This window comes from Pelmatolapia mariae, linkage group LG10_11 (genome assembly GCF_036321145.2).
Source record: "Pelmatolapia mariae isolate MD_Pm_ZW linkage group LG10_11, Pm_UMD_F_2, whole genome shotgun sequence".
NCBI lineage: Eukaryota > Metazoa > Chordata > Actinopteri > Cichliformes > Cichlidae > Pelmatolapia > Pelmatolapia mariae.
This window is the reverse complement of record NC_086236.1, coordinates 42901054-42920635: the sequence shown is the minus strand read 5'-3', so window position 1 is coordinate 42920635 and position 19582 is coordinate 42901054. Positions and strand designations below refer to the sequence as shown.

Sequence of the window (19582 nt, the reverse complement as noted above, 5' to 3'; positions counted from 1 at the left end):
TTCCATTGATGAAGAATGGACCCACTATCGTTGTACCCCATATACCACACCACACCATCACTTTTGTTGTTCCAACAGTCTTGGAGGGATCCGTCCAATGTGGGTTAGTGTCAGACCAATAGCGGTGGTTTTGTTTGTTAACTTCACCATTCACATAAAGGTTTGCCTCATCACTGAACAAAATCTTCTGTGTGAACTGAGGGTCCTGTTCCAATTTTTGTTTTGCCCATTCTGCAAATTCTGTGCGCCGATCTGGGTCATCCTCGTTGAGATGCTGCAGTAGCTGGAGTTTGTAAGGGTGCTATTTGTGAGTAGCTAATATCCGCCGAAGGGATGTTCGACTAATGCCACTCTCCAGTGACATGCGGCGAGTGCTACGCTGTGGGCTCTTGCTGAATGAAGCTAGGACAGCCACTGATGTTTCTTCATTAGTGACAGTTTTCTTGCGTCCACATTTTGGCAAATCCAACACTGAACCTGTTTCACAAAACTTAGCAGTTTGCTAACTGTAGCATGGGAGATGGGTGGTCTCATAGGGTGTCTTGCATTGAAATCTGCTGCTATGACCCGGTTACTGCGTTCACCGGATATCAACACAATTTCGGTCCGCTCCTCACGTGTTAACCTCTTCGACATGTCAATGGCTGTGAACAAAGAGAAACTTGTAAATAACTCATGAAAGAATAAAGTTACGTTGAAACCAAGCACACCATTGTTTGATGTGTCACATGGCCCTCTTCCTATTGAAAAAACAAAAGTTGTATCCAAGATGGCCGACTTCTAAATGGCCACCATGGTCACCACCCATCTTGAGGAGTTTGCCCCCTCACATATACTAATGTGCAACAAACAGGACTTTAATATCACCAACCATTCCCATTGTATTACGGTGTATCCATATAAATGGCCCACCCTGTACTTTACTTTTTGGGTGGATAGACTGTGAACTTCCTATAAAGTGATTAATAAAAACATTATGACCACTCACAGAAGAAGAAAATGCTGCTATCTTGTAACAAGGTGTGATAATGGTTGGTTGATTAGTACAGAGGAGCTTTATGTAGCCATTGTGTACGGTGCTGGAGAAATGGGAAGGGGTAGAAACAAATAAAAAAATAAAAATTGATCAACTTTGAGCACGACCAAACTTGTGACTGACTCAGTGATGACTGTGTCAGATCATATCTGAAATGACAAGGCTTGTGAATTGCTTGCCATCAGCTGTGAACAAAGAATTTCCAAACTGCAACCTACTGACAGGGAATTGGGGGATGTGCTGGATCAAGTTTGATCCATACCCCCTTCACATCACAACTTACACCACTTAAAGGATCTGCTGATTATATTGAATTCGTAAATAAAACTTAAGACATTTAATCCAATGTAGTTTTTCCTTAAGTGTACATACTGCATGGTCTCTGACAGATTGAAACCTAGTGTGTATGTGCTCATTCAACTCAAATTTCACAAGTCAGAAGATACAAAGGAAAAGTTGAAAGAAGTAAAAGAAAACAGCTTGTGGAAGTTTGCAATCAGATAGCACAAACTGGGTAATCTCTGTTGCAATGCCATCCGGAAATCTTGCCTTTGATTCTCTGCTAGCAGGAGCAAATGGCTTTCAGAGATTGCACCGTAAATCCATCTGATCATCAGCTCAGTGGGGCCTTGTCTTCAGGACTGAGGAGACAGAGGACAAAAACACAGAGCTTTGGAGAATCTATTTTCCTCGAATCTAACCCCCTATAGCAGTAACAAAACCCATCCATGACTGTAAATAATAAAAAGATGGAGTAATGTTGGCACACTGTTGACTCCTTAGGCAGGTTGGAAGCTGCAGCGTGCATTCTGATGAGAGAAAAGGAGAACTACTGAAGGACAGAAGAATAGCCAAGTGCATGTGCTTGGGATTAGTTAAAAAAGATCTCTGTTTGTTTTGTCATTCAAAATGACAGTATATATGACAGTACAGTAATGGCAATCAAGAGAAATCGTTAGGCTGTTATGTGAGCTCTGCCTGAAAACTTACATACAATAAATCCGCCTTCTGCAAACTTGTGTTTATTGATTTTTCTCTTGTAGTTGAAGATAGATTTAACAATGAAGTATTGATGATTTGTACTAGATTGGCAAAAATTTGAAATACTGCAGGAGACACTGGGTCTGTTGACAACAAGTAGAACTACTTGTTCAGAGTTGAGAGTGTTTTTTTGCATTCTGCATGTTGGCATGCCAACAGCTGGTGAAGGGTTTGCTTCACGTGCAGCTTTAATGTTTACATATGCTGAAATTTTGTTGTCAGTAGGTCTGTATTTAATGGTGAGCTAAATATGTGTTAGTAATCATACACTTTTTTACTACTAGTCTGTCCCCTTACTCAAGTCTCTAATGGAGAGTGACCCATTGCACTGATCTCTGTTCAGCATTCCAAAGTGATTCAAAGCATCTGTAGATGGCAGTGCAGAAGTGTGTCATTCCAGAAAAAGAGACCTTACCCCCAGCCACCATTGCTTGTGAGTCAGCCAAAGCTGCATTGCCCATAGCTTTGTCTTTGAGGTCTGTGTTCCTGGTGGGATGAGGTTACTTCTGCTTCACAGACAGTCCTCAGACACAGGAAAGCAGTTGGGGGAAAAAATTAAACCCAGTGGCTTTGTGATTCCAGTGAATCAAGTGGTGATCAATACACACTGGCCAGGATGCTGCTACTCTACAGTTTAATCCCTGCTCTCAGGCCATCCGGGCTAGAGCAATCCCTCAATGCAGCTTGTTATTTTCTGCGTGCTCCCACTGATATTGTAGTTTGGGAAATGATTACCATGCAATTAAGACTAATGTTCACTCCATTAGTACTGTCCTCTTAGAAAAACTCTAGGATGATATTGTATTGCACTTTGGAACTGTGTTTGCTTTATAAGCCTTAAAATGTAGAAAGGACTGTAAGACGTGATTGCAATTTAGAGAAGAAATGTACCCTTTCATTTAGATCTTTAGATCATTATTTTTTTGTAGTGTGTCTTTTTGTCTTTATGTAATCTACTAAGATGGGTATTTTTTCACTTTCAGGGAGAAAAAGTTACTAAAAGCAGTAACCCTCGTGTTTGTGTGTACTTCTATATTGCACAAACTGTGCTCTGTTTCAGGATGAGTGCATGCTCAGTTTAGTAGACCCTTACTCAGTATTCAAATGATGATCCCGTTAATGACATGGCATTTTAACCACTAAAATCACATATGCAACCTATTTAGTAGAAAACCTTTTCTAAGGTAGAGGCTAGCTTTTCTGTATAGCTAGCCTCTACCTTGGCAAGTTCAGCCCCCTATCATGTGTGGGCAAGAGAAGAAAAATGCAGCATGAATAATGACCCAGCATTACACTTTCCATGGTGTATGTTGCAGATATAGATAAAACTGTGAACTTGGTTATAATTTCCTGACAAAACATATCTTGCACCAATATTGTGATGTGAGGTGGTTAACATGCAACCTTACAGAGACAGAATGCAGTATGAAGTAAAGTAATATAGATTTAAAGTTTAAAGCAAGGTTTGACAATGAAAATGTACAATAAATTGATGAACTGTGATAGTTGCTTACTTTTCTTAATGTACAGAGTGCTTTGAGGTTTCAACAATGACTTTATTTAACCTAACCCTTACAGAAAATAAAACTCTTTCAGAACTGTACAGTTCAAAACCAATCTCAGAATAATCTATTAAAAATGTATATCCTCTATTATTCTTATTATAGAATTTTTCCATTTAGCTTTTTTTTTTTTATATATCTCACAAAACAGGTGAACGTTTTTTGGCCAGGGCCAGGACCTGAACTTTACTTTGCTACGGAAATCAGTAGGAGACCTGAGATCTATGGATAAGGACTAGCTTAGGATTCCAACATGTTTCAATGATGCAATTGAAATTATTTGTTTTTTATGTAAGGCTGACAGTTTTCCATCTCTCAAGCAACGTGATGAATGCTGACAGTACCTCAGTTGCTTTGGACCCCAGTGTATAAAAGCTATGCAAACATAATGCCGGCTGCATTCCGCTTGCGTGCCTAAACCTCCTGCAGTAAGGCTTTGGTATTTCTCAACATTGACGGAAAGTCCTCTCCCATTTCGCTCTGTTTGATTTATTCTATCTTTCTGGTTTCAGAACATTGATGCTCTCCAAGAACACTTAGGCCTCTATAGTTTGTGCCTTCCAGCTGCACCTCACATGTGCAATTAAGTTGTCAGAGTAGCCTGAGCTGCTGCTTTTGTTGTTCTTGGAGACTGGTGCTTACATTGTTTAAGGTGTGCTTATGTTTTGTATAATGAACTTTTATTTGTTTATGAAATAATCGGAAGGCCCAGAGATTGCATGGTTATAGTTTGACAGCCGGTGTTAAAATCAGGTCTTGACCACTAGTTAGCAGCAATTTACCAAAATGCTGATGTAAAGATATATAAGATATATAAAGAAATGTATATCTGGATCTTATAGAATAATAATTGTGAAGTAAAAAAGATCTGATTGGCAGTAATTACATAATAAATAATTGGAAAATAACTGGGCACTGCTGATTATTCTGAGTTAGAGCTATTCCTGCGTTTGGGAATTCCCCGTGTGTGTCGTAATTGACTTGTCTAAGATGTGTTTTTTTTTTTTTTGCACATGCCTGTGTGTGAGTGCGTATGTCAGGGATCTGTGTGGAGTGTTTTATTGTAGCTAACACATTGCAGTTATTAGCATTAGGGGGTAGCTGTGCCAGCGTAAGCAGAATGCCTCACATGCTCAGCCTGGGCTTGTGGTTAGCTGATGGAGACATCTGAAGGACCAGAGCCTCTCAGATCTAAATCAGGAACAATTTCTCCCTCTTTCCGATTCTCCCTCGATGTGTCTTTCTCTTTTGATATTCCTGCCTCTACTTTACTGTTGTCACAGTCCTGTTTTTCTTCTTTTTTTGTCATGGCTTCTGGCTCTTTAATCTTTGATTCTCTCACTCTTTGCTTCGGTTGACTCTCTGTATTCTTCTATTTCCTTTCATGTTTTCTTCTTTTCCCTAACACTTGTTACTTGTGAACACTGAAGTTGAGGTCACTAGTAGGAGCATAAAGAATTCACAGAGTGATTTTTTTGAATGGGCTTCAGTGGAAAGTGCAGTGGTTTGTTGTAATTATTTATCCAGGCTCCAAATTCCATCATGGCACCTATATTAGTTCAAGCCTGTTTGAATTCCTTGTTCCTGGATGTTAATCAAGTCTCAGAATTGGAGTTACTCAGACTCAGAGTCTTTTGTTTAAATAAAAAAATGTGCTAAACATTGTTTGCGAGGATAAAAGAGGACTGACCTCAGAACCCCTATTACTTTTGCAGACCTGCTTACTATTGTGGAGAAATGACTGCAAAAAGTGATTTTGTAACAAAGAATCCAGTTTTCTGCATGAATACACAGGGCTTTGAGATTTATTAGATTAATGTAGAATTATGGACAGTTAAACTGGAACAACATCGGCTACCGTACCGTAAACACAAGATTGGTTTCTGCTGGTTTTACTTAAGACAAATAAAATGCACTGGGCTTTGAACTATTACTTGAAAGTGCAACAGAACAAGAGTAGAGCCAAAATCACCTAAATGTCAAATGTTTGAGGAGGGCACTTAACTTTTGGCCTTTGACTTTTACATTTTACTTTTACCATTTACACTTTAAGTTTATCTTGTTGTATGTTTACTGGAACTTGGTTAAAGAGCTATACTGAAACTGCAGCCAGAGGTGATCTGTCTGGTGAGAACAGCACAAGGACAATGGCTGAACAAATTAAATACTCAGAAGTCAGAAGACCTCTTGTAGCTCCCTATGGGTCTGCTCTGTAACTGGGATCCCCGTTTGTCTTTGTTATTGTAAGTATGTTGGAGGCAGATAATAAACATAGACAGTTTGACTTGGGTAGAGCAGAGGCACTTTTGGCAGAGACCTCCAACATGACATCACCGGTGTCATTGTGATTCCTCCCCCTTCAGAGTGAAATACTTTTGTAATTATGCATTCTTCTTTTGGCACATGCTTGGAAATCTTTTCTATGTCCTTGCTCCCCCTCCTTAATGAATACTTTATATTTTGGAGCTTCTGAAGGAAAGAAGGTGTTTGCTTTGTAGCAGTTTTGCTGGGATGGAATGTGCCTAGTAACACTTCAGGTATTACAGACCTATCACAGCTCCCCTTACACTTTAATAATCCAGAAATTCCCACGAGTATGTTTTTCTCTGTAGTGGTTATAGTAACAGCAAACTTGGTAAGTTGTGCTTTGTCAGACTGCTGAAAAAGTTTAATTCTCAGATCTTATTCTGCCTCGTGTTTTATTGGTGCAGGAAATTTCATCTTATCGCCTACCGAACATTGTGTAGAGACTGTAATATTTAATTTGTGCAGTTAATCCACAGTAAATGGAGGTTTGTTTTTGTGTAGTGGATTCAGTTACTGAAACAGAGGGGGGGGGGAATAGACCACATTTTTGTGATATGCTACTTTCATTGAGATAATTATTCAGAATGTCACACAATGTGACATTCATCTGGGTTACTTTCAGGCTCTAATCCCCCCAATCTTCCATGGATTCCAGCTGCATGGCTCTAGTCCTTAAGTATTGGTCTGTGTAGTATTTTATATTGTGTTTGCGTGTACATTTGTGTCTTTTTTATGCACATATTTGTCTTTAAATATGCCTATGATGTCTGTGTATAAAATACGTAGCATAATTATAATATTAATACCCAACACTTATTTGTGATGGAGACTGTGTGAAATTCTGTCCTCACTACTCCAGCTTCTGTAGTTCTCTTCTGTTTGAGGAGAAAATGAACCCTCTGTCTTTAATCATGGTAAAATAGCTTTCTTCATTTGTTACTGTTTCATTAAAAAGCCATTAGCAGCTAATTTTTAGCCGAGCTGATGGATGCGTTCGAAGCCAAGAGACGTTAAAGAAAAGGTAATCTGAGTCAACTGTGATGTTCTCTGTTCTTTTCAGCAAAAATTCCGGTGGGGTTGTCATCAATGGTTCAAGCAGCTTAAGTGTAAAAGAAGTGGCTGCATACCATTTGACATTACTGGAACCATCCCAAACTGTGACATTATGTTTAAAACAGTGAGCCCCTTTTCATGTTTTTATTTCTCTCGGTGCCAGCTGGAAACCATTCTTATGAGAACCAGGGTCAACACTGTTAAAACAAGCTTCAGACTAGCTAATTATAGATGGGATGAGAAGCTCTAGAAGAAGTGGAAGGATGGAGACAATGTCAGATATAGGTAAAGAAGATGAAACATGAACAAAAGTGAAATGAATACTGTGATAGCAAAGAAGGCCTTTGATGAGGCAAGATGGTGAGAGAGGGGGGAGATAAGACCTAGGAGCACTGAAAAAACAGAAGCACATTTTTAGGACAAAAGATTATGTGTATCTCTTTAGTAGTGTTTTTTTTTCACTATTGTTCTGGAAAAACAGCCTGCAATGTCCCACATTCTCATTATATCCTTTGAGTATCATATGATTCACTGGTTACTTGGAGGTGTGAATGCTAGGCCTTAACATGTCGGGCAGAGGTTCTGTGTGTGTCTGTGTTTATATGAGTACGTGAGTGATTTACAGGAGAAGGGGTTCTGTGTGAGATAAGGAGCCTATTGGGTTTCCTTCATTTATTTTCTCACTCTGTAGGCGTTCGCCCTCCCCTGCCGTGCCTCCAGTATCCAGGCCTGCTGCTTTGATGTCAGCATGAGTTCACCAGCAACCTGCAGAGGAAAAACAACAAAAACAGAGTGTGTTTATCTAGCAATGGTCTGCATGCTCCCATTAATGTGCTGAAACTGTGTGAAATTGACCAGTTTTAAAAATGTTTTGGTTTCAAAGATCAGGCGGTTGCAGAGAAGCGAGGTAGTCGGCTGCTGGTCCTTGCCAATTTTTCTTTTTTTCCTTGTGTTAAACTGAAATTGGAAAATACTTAGCAATTTCTGAAAAGAAAAAAATATAGTGCTTGTTTTTTTTTTTGTCTAACATTTATTAAGAAATGTGAATGGGCAACAAAAACTCTGGTAATTTGCCTACTTTTCAGCCAGTCCAGGTCAGAGGAAGCCTCAAATCACAAGAAACTGTAGCAAGGGTGTTATTCTGCTCCCACAAATACTTTATAAGTAAGTATTTGCGGGAGTATAATGAGTATATTAATTTGAGCAGACTAAAAAAATGAATGACTGCATTAAGCTTAGAACATGAACAAATACTTTGAAATATCTGTTTATAATAAAACATACCTGCGTAATATGAAATGTCTTAAGACATATTTGTATTTTTTGAAGCTTTACTAGTTTACATATAAATGTCATTGTCACTAGCAGATATGATGTTACTGGTTTCTAGTATCTGTGAGTTATAGCCAGATTATTTGTACAAGGAACTTGTGACTTTCTTATCTACAGAGGTGCTGTTCCTAATAGCTGGAGGTGGTGGTGGTATTCAGCTAATGCACTGAGCGGCTCATATGGGTTGACCCTCCAGACAGACTCAGCACACCGCCTCCTGCTCCCTGACTGAGTCAGACGATTACAGGAGGACAGAGGTCACGTCTGGCCTTCCTGTGCCCTAACCCTCTATGGGTGCCCACTTACCCTCTGAGTAGGGGGTCCCCCTCACCTGTCAGTCACACCACCAGCTTCATGTTTCTGTCCCTTTGTTCTGGTCTCATTATCATCAAGTCTCTTTCACTCTAAACGTCCCTCAGCTTTTCTTGGTTTTGCTGTCTCTCTTTTTTTTCCCACTGTTTTTTTCTCTCGCTTATCTATTGGTTTCATGTCTCTCTTTTCCTTTTTAACTACCATCATATTTGGTTAACAGCTGAGGTGACATGCCTGCAGGGGAAGCAGCCCTACTTTTTCCGGTCCTCGTGTCTATCTTTCCTTCTCCTTTTCTCCATCCTTCTTAGGCTCCCTCCCTGTGCTGTGCCCTGCTCTGGAATTGGAGAGATCGATTTACTTGGCAGCAGCTGAGGGCAGGCTTCATTTGTCTCAGGGCTTCCTTCTGAAAAGGCATTTTTCACCTCTGGAGAATTGCTCACTGCCCATGGTGACATTGAGCGCTTAATTGCGCTACTTCCAAATTTGGCAGTCTTGTTCTTCATAGTGGCAGTTCAAGTTGTTGAACTCGATGTACTCTTGGCTTGCTGGGCTATGCATTCCTTTAGGTATAGATATGAGACTAAAGGGGGAAGGAGACTGTTTCTTACTCTAATGTGCTCAAGTAGGGTATTGTGATGTAAACTAAGGATTGGAGTGTGTATCTTAAACCTTCCTAATCAAATAACAATCCCTTTTCTATTGTAGCATGTTTAAATATTATAGGTGCAACTTTTCAAAGTGATGACAAATCTACAAAAGAAATGAGTAATGACCAGCAAATTTACACCTTATTATTCGCAGATCTTTATTCTTTGTAACCTTGATGAAGTATTTATTATTTCTCCCTCTCTGTTTACCAATTCCCACCACTCTCTGATGAGGAAAAAACTGATTGCACAGTGGAGCTCTATTGGATAGGGCCTTAGTGAAGTAACATGTAAATATTTCTGCCAGAGCCTCTCTCATCTCTTTTGAGTATTGAGTGTTTACTGCACTGGGGGATACTTCTGTCAGTGTGTCTGCAACTCAGATAATGCAAAGTATGTTTAAAACCAAATCATCATTACTCAACTACAACGAAAGGGTTCACTGTCATTAAATAGTGTTAGAACCAGAGATTGTCTGTTACATATGTAAGATGCATGAATGTATTAAAATTTGCAACACGCGACCTGCCTGCAAAGGGTGTCTGTCAGTTTAAACTGGATCGGTTCAGTATTTATAAATAAAGTGTGTGTGTGGAGTAGCCAAATATATTTGGTTTTGACACCTTCAGTGCTTACATGTGTCAGGATAAGGGGTGACTCCTGAGACGCTTTAATGCTAAACACATGTGATCTCCCTTTTCTTGTCCAAATTATCTGACTAACCTACCACCCAGGCTGATTGTGCAAAGGTTACAGTGCTGCAGTAACCTCTAATCAACGCCACACTGAGTTTTAACTCAGTAATCTCTCCACCTTTTCACTAACTTCTCAGTTTTGCTTCTAATATATTGTTTCTTTGACACTGGATCTAATTTTTTTCCCATTTCTTCATCCCATCCACTGCTGCAGGCTTATGTCTACCATGAGTTTGAATATGAGGTATTTGCTATTATACATAGTAGCTGTTAGGAGTTCAACATTAGCTGCTGTAGTCATAGCATTTTTGTGCTCTGATAAGTTTTTCTCCCCTATTCTCCAAATTGCTCATTTATGGTTAAATTCGTCTTTACAACAGGGCTCGATATATTCCAAGATGGACACACATTTATCATGTGGATACAGTGACAGATCTGACAGATTTCCACCCATAGAATCTTATTATTACTTGTCGAATCCAAAACTGTGACTTAGCAAATCCCTCAATCCCTTAAAAAGGCACATTTATTAAATTTACAAACTCAACCTTATTGTTGCCCCTTCAGTAGCTTTAATAAAATGTGCTGTTTTTAAGCAAAAAAATAAAAAAAAATAAGCCAAGCATTATTAGTATTGCTAGTGGTGCATTAATGGCTCTACCTTGCTAAGGACCAAAACAAATCCTGTTTTTCCTTGCTTTTTGACTTTGCTGTTGGAACACAAACAACAGTGACGTCACTCCCAGCTCTGACATCTGACTTCTGAGGCAGATGGAATGCAGCATAAGTCCTTGGCTGTCAGTAGTCTAAAACCACTATTTCTGACCCCTCCACTGTTTGTCCTCATGTCTCTGCTGTTTTATTTGTACAGAACACCCACTAGCCTGAGGCTCTCTACAAGCTACAACAATAAATAAGCTCCTTAGCTTGAATCTTGGGTCATTCTGTTTATCACCAAGCTCATCTCTAAATGGGGGATGATCATTTCATTTTCCTATATACACATTAATACATACATACACACATTTTGCACTTATGTTCCTGGGCTTCACAGGCCACTGGTGTCTCTAGTCCATGACATGTGCTGTCATGGACTAGAGACCTTCATCTTTCTCATCCAAGGACCAGAGTTTATTTGTAGAGCCCACAGGGATGGTTGTTAAATGGTGGGAGGAAGGTTATTCAGAAGGCTATTCAGAAGGTTTGGTGTAAGAAATAGTGGTGCATGGTAAACTTTCTTCTTATCACTGCCACCGCCAGTGATGCAGGAGAGCAGATTCTCAGTTTATATTAATTTCATTACTCTCAGTAACCAGATACACTGTAATGTAAATTGTCCATGGAAGTTAGCACAGTCAAAGGCTGCAAAGATCCTCTTTTCCACTGTCTGATAACAAAATTTATGTTGCTTGGACCTAAGTGGACCCTGGTGTAGTCGTGGACAAAGGCATTATAGTTGTAACTTAAGCCATTACATATAAACAAATATATTCAATATAGTTACTCTAATTTCAATCTAAGAAACATGTTTTATGCATGAAAATTCACGTATTCCATATCTAATTTAAACAAGAACTAGTTTGCACAATCTAGGATCACAACTACTATATGTTATATTATTACTTTACTTTAATGTGGTTATAACTGATAACTTATAACTGCAGAGCTCTTGTAGAGGCCCTTTTGTCCAGCTTCTGTCATTACAGGCATTGTTGTTTATTTTTGTTTTATCAGGATGACCACGAAAGTGGCTCTAGTTCCACCAGTCGCAGTGTCTCAGACAGCTCCAAGGCTGTGGCCAAGCCCCGTCGCCTACAGCAAGCTGCCCCGAGTGACCCAGACCTGCCTCCAGGTAAGTGATGTAAACTGGCTCAGTGAGGCTGTTCTGATTCCCTCACCTACCTACTTGATATCAACATGTTCCTTAAAAGTGGACTGCCTTAACTACATCAGTTCATATGATCTGATATGGGACTGTCAAAGTGACCACCTCTGGTTAGCTATGACTTCCCTGCTCAACATGCAAACAAATACACAACTTCAATATGCAAAGACCAGAGCTCTGCATTGGTCTAATTTTGCAAACCTCCATTCAACTGCAGTTGCAGTTTCAGACTACCGGATTAACCTGTTACCTAAATTTATTCTAAAGTCCAATAGACTTCCCTGGATCTCAGAGAGGGATTAGGACCAACTACAAAGTGTGCTTAAAATAAATTTTTGGTGACACAATATGTATGTGCAATATTATAGTTATTATTGTTTTGGATTTTCTAATTAGTTTTTATTTTTATTTCATTTTTATTTTTTGTTTTTGATTCTGTTTAGTTTCAGTTCATTTCCAGAGTGGGATTCTCCTGTGAGTTTATTTATTTATTTTTTTTCAGTCTTACATTTATTAATTATTATCTTAATAAATATTGTTATTGGAGGGCACATGCTGAGGCAAGATCTAGGAAAATTAATTCAGGTATTGCAATAAAAGCAGATAACTTTTTGAATGTGTTGTAGACTTCCAAAGCTTCAAAAACGTGTCCACTACTGCCCCATCAAGGAAGATGTTTTTTTTTTTGTTTTTTTTTTAACCAAAATAACCAACACTAAAACTAAGGATATATCTATATATTTAGTTTTTTTTTTAAATTAGTTTTTCAAGTTCACAAAATTGCTTCAGTTAGTTTTATTTTATCCAAGGACCAGAGTTTTTTTTTCCAAAAGTAGTTAACTAATATTTTTTTCATATTTTATAACTTTACATACTTTAGTATGTATGTATGTATGTATGTATGTATTTATGTATCCATCTCCCGTTTACCCTATAAGAGTTTTTATTTTGGGATGAGCCACGTAGCACTGTTTTTCACAAGTGTAAGTCACCCAGAGTGAGCATGGGGAATGTGCCTGTTATAAATCATACGGTGATGGCTCTTATCAACAAAGCTCCTTGACCACATGCCTCCCACAGGGCCACGGATTCCATGCCTACCTTACTGCAGCACTTTAGTGCACCTCACAAAGAGCGGTTTTGTTTGAGAGTGGCTGAATAATAGAATTAAAAAAAAAATAGTTTATACAGACCTTTCACACCAGAACTTGTGAACACCAGGGCCCTAGTGTGGCTGAATGTATTTTTTACCCTAATCTTTTATGTTGACAGTTTTATTTTTAAAATGTATGGATGCAGTTATTTCATCAAATACCTCTGAACATATAAACTTATGTAAGAAAATTTTCAAGTAGGTGTGTAGGTGTGCGACAACCTTTCAACCTTTAAGATCTATGAAAAATAATCTGTTTAGAGAGCACGAATGAAGGTAAAAACATAATCCAAGAGGCAGGGGTCATGAGCTGAGTTAGGTCAGCTTGAAAAAAGCTTCACTCCCAAACCCTGGTGTGGTTGAATGTATGAACTTACACTCCTGGCTTGTTGTATCTTGGGAGGATCCATTTCCAGGCTTTACATTATGAGATAATATCTCTCCCCAGCTGTTAAAGCATGGTTCCTCACACCCAGGCATCTCCCTTTAGGGCTGCTTCCAACAGATCTCCCAGTAGTGTGTGTGTGTGTGTGTGTGTGTGTGTGTGTGTGTGTGTGTGTGTGTGTGTGTGTGTGTGTGTGTGTGTGTGTGTGTGTGTGTGCGTGCGCGCCATGTTTTTAGTGTGTTCTTCTGTGTGCACACCCTTAACTTTTCTACTAGCGGACCTTATTTCAGCCCATTACAGACTGCAGAGACAACTTTGGGGTCAGAGGTTGCTGCACCTCGGTAATGGCAAGGAAGCAAATGAATGCCGTAATCCCAACCTACCTAATTAAAAGCTTGAGGTTAAAAGGTAGATGAGGTAAAACTAACCTGCTATGACTCAGACAGAGGATGTTTTCCCAAGAATAAGATACAAACCAAACCTGACAGGAGGCTTTAATGTAGTTGAAGTATGGTGTTTTTTTTCAGAGATGGGATGCTTAACATTAGTGCCTCCACAATCTGTTAAAGTGCTGAAATGTTGTCTTTCAGAAAAAGATCATGTCACTACTATATTACAGTTCCTTTGAGTTACAGAAATGCCTTCAAAAGCCATGGTATACATGTGCTTTTTTAATGTCATTTTTTGTTTCTTTAAGTTATTGTATGGGTAGTTGGCATTAATGATGCTAAAACATAGCTGGGAAGTGCAGCTTTGATGCAAAGACCATTCAGACTTTCAAATCTTGTGGCAGAGATGACTCTATCTCCATGTAAAAACCTAACATAAGTCATAAATAATACATTATCTTTGTGGAATGTGAACTGTTGTATGTACCGTATTGTATGAACATATAATAGATCTACTAGTAAAATGGATGCACAGTTGATACATCCCCATATGGATATGCTCTTCAGTGCTAGTACTGGCCAATATACTATCTCACGTGTCAAACTCAAGGCCCGTGGGCCAAATGTGGCCCGCCACATCATTTTATCTGGGTTTTTTTATAACTACAAAACAAAAACAAAAACATCCACAACAACAAAAAAAGGATAGCAGCTTTTTCTCTAACATGTAGAAAAACAGTTACATATGTAACTTCTTTACACTGACAGCAAGGGAAGTTTCACTGGTCCGGCCCACTTAAGATCAAAGTGGGCTGTATGTGGCCCGCAATATAAAATTAATTTGATAACTCTGTACTGCATTAGGGCTGTTTGAAAAGCTGCACTGTGCTTTCTAATTGTAACTGGTATATTGAAAAAGCCACACAACAGTGCATCTTAATCTTGCATTTGATGGTCTTTTAGTGTAAATGCATAAAGTATGTAATGTAAATACATTCTGTTCAGAATTGTGCACCATTTTTGTTGCCATCATGCCATAAGCCAGTTTACAGTTTCCACACTGATACTTGTATTCTAATCCTACTACAGATATTATGTCATACATCACTACTTTTTAGAATTTTAAAAGACTGGTGATTAACATCCTTTTTGTACTTTCATGCTTAATATTTTAAGCTATGTGCTTTGTCAGTGTAAAGTTAGTTGTGCAAATAATTTTGTGTCAGAGGCAGTGATAGACAGGTATAATTTTGAGTAAATGGACGATACAAGAATGTGGCAATGGTTGTGTACTTGTTAGCCTTAAGGAAGATCTGTGTTAGATGTGAGACCCTCACAGCGCAAAGACCTGTTTAGATCTTTGTCAGTATCTGCGTTTAAAAACCACTTTGTTGCGTCTTATCCCCTTAACTCCCATCTCCTTCAAAACAACCAAAACTAAACATGGTGATACCAAAAGGCAGGCCCTTCACAATTATCCAGTTATTCAGCTCTGAGCTCTCACATGCTGAATGGATTTATCGTCCTCGTTCACTCTGTGGTGGAAAATAGTGATGTTAATTCATATGCCATGGGATTGGTAGCCACACAAAGACCAAAGACCAAGTGCTTCCACCTTGGGCGATTCTGTGAGTGATTATGTTTACTGCTGCTTGTGGGGGGACGAGTGGCCACCGTTTGTGAGAACCACATTTGCCTGTTCCAGGAGATTCCTGCTTTGGTTCTATTCACGCCGTTGAAAATGTGGTTTGTTTTATATGACTTCAAAGCGATTTAATAGTGGCAGTTCTCCCTTTGAATCTGTGCTAGCCATACTGAAACCTATGAATTTGGTGTATCAGAAGCTGCCCTCCAAATTTTCTGTTTCAAAGCCTGTAGTCTGCTTATAAGTCACAGCATGTCTGTTTTTGTGAGTGCAGTAGGATCTTCAGGATTTGTTGTTTTGTTTTTTTTTGTTTTACATTTTTTGATTGTGTGTCTAGTTGAAGGAAGCTAGCACACAACAAATATTCTTGACGTGCTTTCATGAGTACATAATTGAAATGTGTGCAGAGGGGATTATTGAGAATGAATAGTTATATCTATATATCTTCTGTTCCCTTAAGGAGAGGAACGAGGCACAACACATAAGTATGGGAAATCACGTCCTCGCGTTTTTCTTTATTTTAATGACTATTTACATTGTAGATTTTTACTGAAGGAATCAAAACTATGAATGAACACATACAGAATTATGTGTAGTTATTGGTAGTATGTAGCTTCATGAGGTAGTCACCTGAAATGGTTTTCCAGCAGTCTTGAAGGCGTTCCCAGAGATGCTGAGCACTTGTTGGCCCTTTTGCCTTCACTCTGCGGTCCATGTCATCACTATCTATCTATTGATTATACTATTGATTGGGCTTAGGTCAGGTGGCTGTGGAGGTGCAGAACTCCATCACTCCATCACTGGAGAAGCTTTGGCAGCTTTGGCAAAGGCGTCTCTCAAAGGCGCATCAGAGACAACCTGAACAGCAGCACCAGGTATTCGTAGACTATGCCCTCGAATGCATACCTGTGGTTCGGGTGTATAGCCACATGATTGTTGCAAACCAATCATCACTTGTTCATTCATAAATATTTGTTCAAGACTCGGAGGTCAAGAATGGGATGAATAGTGTACTTATTTCCTCTCTGTGTATCACTGCTGGCTCCTTGTAAACAGTGGGTTTATAATTCTGAGGGGGTTGATCCGGAACTGCAACTGGTAACTGTGTGGTGAACAACCTGATCCTTAAGTATGTGGAAGATGATATTGTGCTGTTAGTCAACATCACCTCAGCAGAGTGTACACAGTGGATGATAGCAACGGTTCGCACCACCCACGGATAGGGCGCTTAAGTGTGTCACTGAGGGAGGTGAGCAGCCTCCTGGGCATCGGGTCCTGCTGGGGGCCCGAAGGTGGACCTTTGCTCCAAGCCAACTGACTTGAACTTGAACGGGAGGCTGCGCTCTCGCTGGAGGCTCACCCACCACAACAGTGTGTTCTGCTTTCTTGTTGGTGGCCTGGCTTCCCAGGGTTCCATTGTGGTTGGCCGGCCGGCGTGGCAGCCACAATGGAGGATAAGTCTCCTGCTTATCCTCCAACAAACCATGAATGTCCAGGCCGATGTCCAGCACGTCATTGTCTTCCTGCGGAGTGCTGGGCTGAAGCCGGTCAGTGCTCCTGCATAGTTCTGGCTTGTCTTCGGTTAACCCATCAATATATTCTATGGGGTCAGCCCAGATAATTGCGGGGACATCAACAGGATACTCCTCGTCTTTGGACTTGGAAAGGAGAGGGTCATGCCATGCGAGGACAGTTGTGAACAGAAGATTTCTGCTTTTCTTGTTTCAGTTATGTGTCCATTCCAAAATGCAAAGTAAAACACTACACAGGAAGACTCAAATTTAGCAGCGTGGGCAGCCTACACAACAACTGCACGGTGGAGGCTAACTCCAACAGGGGCAGTTAAGCTAACTTCAAGATAGCAGACAAAGGAGCTAACTAGCAGCAGCAAGTTAGTCCAGTTTAGCAAAGGTGTTCTTAGTTTTTATGCTCTTTACCTCTCTAAGGGATGACTGTGATAACAGGGGGAATGTGCGCAAGTAGGCCTGTGCATGTCATCACAGGTCATCCGCCTTAAAGGCGTGAATAGAGGTTTCAGCCAGGATACGTGGGGACGTGATATCCTGTACTTATGTGTTGTACCAAGTGAATTGACTGAAAGGAAACAATTTCTTCAGTTTTCACTGAGTGAAATTATATATCTAGCTGAATCACATTATATAGAAATCTTATTGTAGTGAGATCTTTTTTCATTTTCTTGTTGGAAACAACAATAAGAGACCTGATAAGAGTTTTCAGTCAAAGTCTGCAGTTTTCAAACCAGTAAACAGCGCTCATGTCATTAGCAAAACCAGAAGCAGGAAAAAAGGAAATGCACTAAATGTAGCTAAAAATAGCATTCTGTGATTTGATTTCATTAACAGTGATATAGAAACTAACCTGCATTTAATGCAAAGATTACAAATTGCAGCATCCTCTCATCATAAATATCAGCAAGAAAGAAAAAAAAATCCAATACTGGATTGCTGCGATACAGTTCACTAATTTACTAAGACCATCCCCTCACTCTTATTTTGAAAGTGTAGGGGCTAACCAACTAGCCCAGCTGTCTCCACTGTCATTGACGGCAACTGGTGATAATAGTCCTTGTTCTGCTCCTGAGAGCCGCTGTGAGCTGGACAGCCAGTCTAACCAGAACCTGCAGTTTCAGACATAATTCATGTGACGTTCTATCTTGCACATCGAAGCAGCAACACAACAAGAACTAGCACTGCTAGCTGTTGAGAATATTGGGACATTTACCCATAATGTAAATACAGAAGCTTTTGTAGTATTAGTGGAAACTGCTAGCTAAGGAAAGAAAATATCCCATACACACGAAGGCTGGTAATTTCTCCAGCTGAGTGGTTGAGTTCCTTGAATCTGCCACTTTACTATAAGGGGCCCTAGAGCTAACTGAATAGTTAGCATAATTAGACGGCTTATATTGCTGCTTTAGTAAGAATCTAATCATATATTAATGTGTTTCCATAGTACTGCTGGAAAGTTACCGCAGCGCAAGTGAGATCCTTTCACTACTGTCTTTGCATTTTTTTACGTTACAAACTGAAAATTAATAGTGGCTTACTGTATTTTATTAAAGATGCCGCGTTCCACAACAGGAATTGTATTTATGCTTCTGGTTACATTGGCAATAGTGCTAATACTATTTTAAATAACACAGCAATACAACCTCACATTATATTTAGTGTCTTATGGACTTGTCTTTTTCTTTATGGCTAATAACTGTGGCAAAGCTGATAGTTGCTAATACTTTCCATATACAGGAAAATGGTGAGCATGTACAGTATAGTGTTTCTTTCCTGTATTGCACAGAAGAGACCACTTGGCCTGTTCTTAGATCACATAAAGGAGCTGGTTTTTCCAGCCATTTTATGGTTGAACAGTTTTAAGTGGGCTTCTTCCCTGTGGGCTGCAGCACAGGTGCTGCCTGTGTCAATTGTTTACAGAAGTTCAGAGCAGTGCAATGGCTCACAGGGAGATGGATTGGGGCCTTGGACTTGTTACAAGGCAAGAAGAGGTATAACAAGTGTACAAGCATGCGAGAGAGAAAGAAAGGACACCCTGACATGTGTAAATTAGATCCAGAGAGGTAAATAGCAGGGGGTAAAGTGCTGGTTTTACTGCCCAGGCTGCAGGTGCAACATCGGCTTTCTGACTGACCCCAGAAACAAACACACGTACACACACACGTACACACACACACACACACACACACACACACACACACACACACACACACACACACACACACACACACACACACACACACACACACAGAGCCACATTCATGCATGTAAGGAAGTTGCCAGGCACACACTCAGCTCCACTCAAGACAAGCACATACATGCATGCAAGGCCACGCACAAATGTCATGAACACACATTAAGTATGAGTTGAGTTCATATTATGTCATCCTCTCTTCCTGCTGCTGTGTTTGGTCAGGCAGCAAACTCATGAGAATTTTGTCAATTGGATTATGCTAATACATAGTCGGGCCTGTGTACAAGTGGCAGAACAGTTAACCAATTCATATAAATATTTTCATCAACAGCACCATTTTGTTCTACTTAATTATTGGTTCTGTTATGCCCTGGGCCAGGCATGTAGATACAGGAAGAAAAACATTTGGTTTGGAAA

At 39.8% G+C, this 19582-nt stretch overlaps 1 protein-coding gene across 3 annotated transcripts in view; it reads left to right on the top strand.

Annotated features, from left to right (window-relative positions):
* LOC134635624 (intermembrane lipid transfer protein VPS13B-like) overlaps window positions 1-19582 on the top strand; it is a 292458-nt gene that overhangs the window by 9498 nt on the left and 263378 nt on the right. For 2 of the 3 annotated variants that reach the window (XM_063485027.1, XM_063485026.1), the window contains exons 4-5: window positions 10200-10229; window positions 11720-11837. In XM_063485027.1, coding sequence (XP_063341097.1) covers window positions 10200-10229; window positions 11720-11837 — 148 coding nt within the window. The remainder of the gene's footprint in view (window positions 1-10199; window positions 10230-11719; window positions 11838-19582) is intronic. The other variant, XM_065471728.1, reaches the window with a different exon arrangement.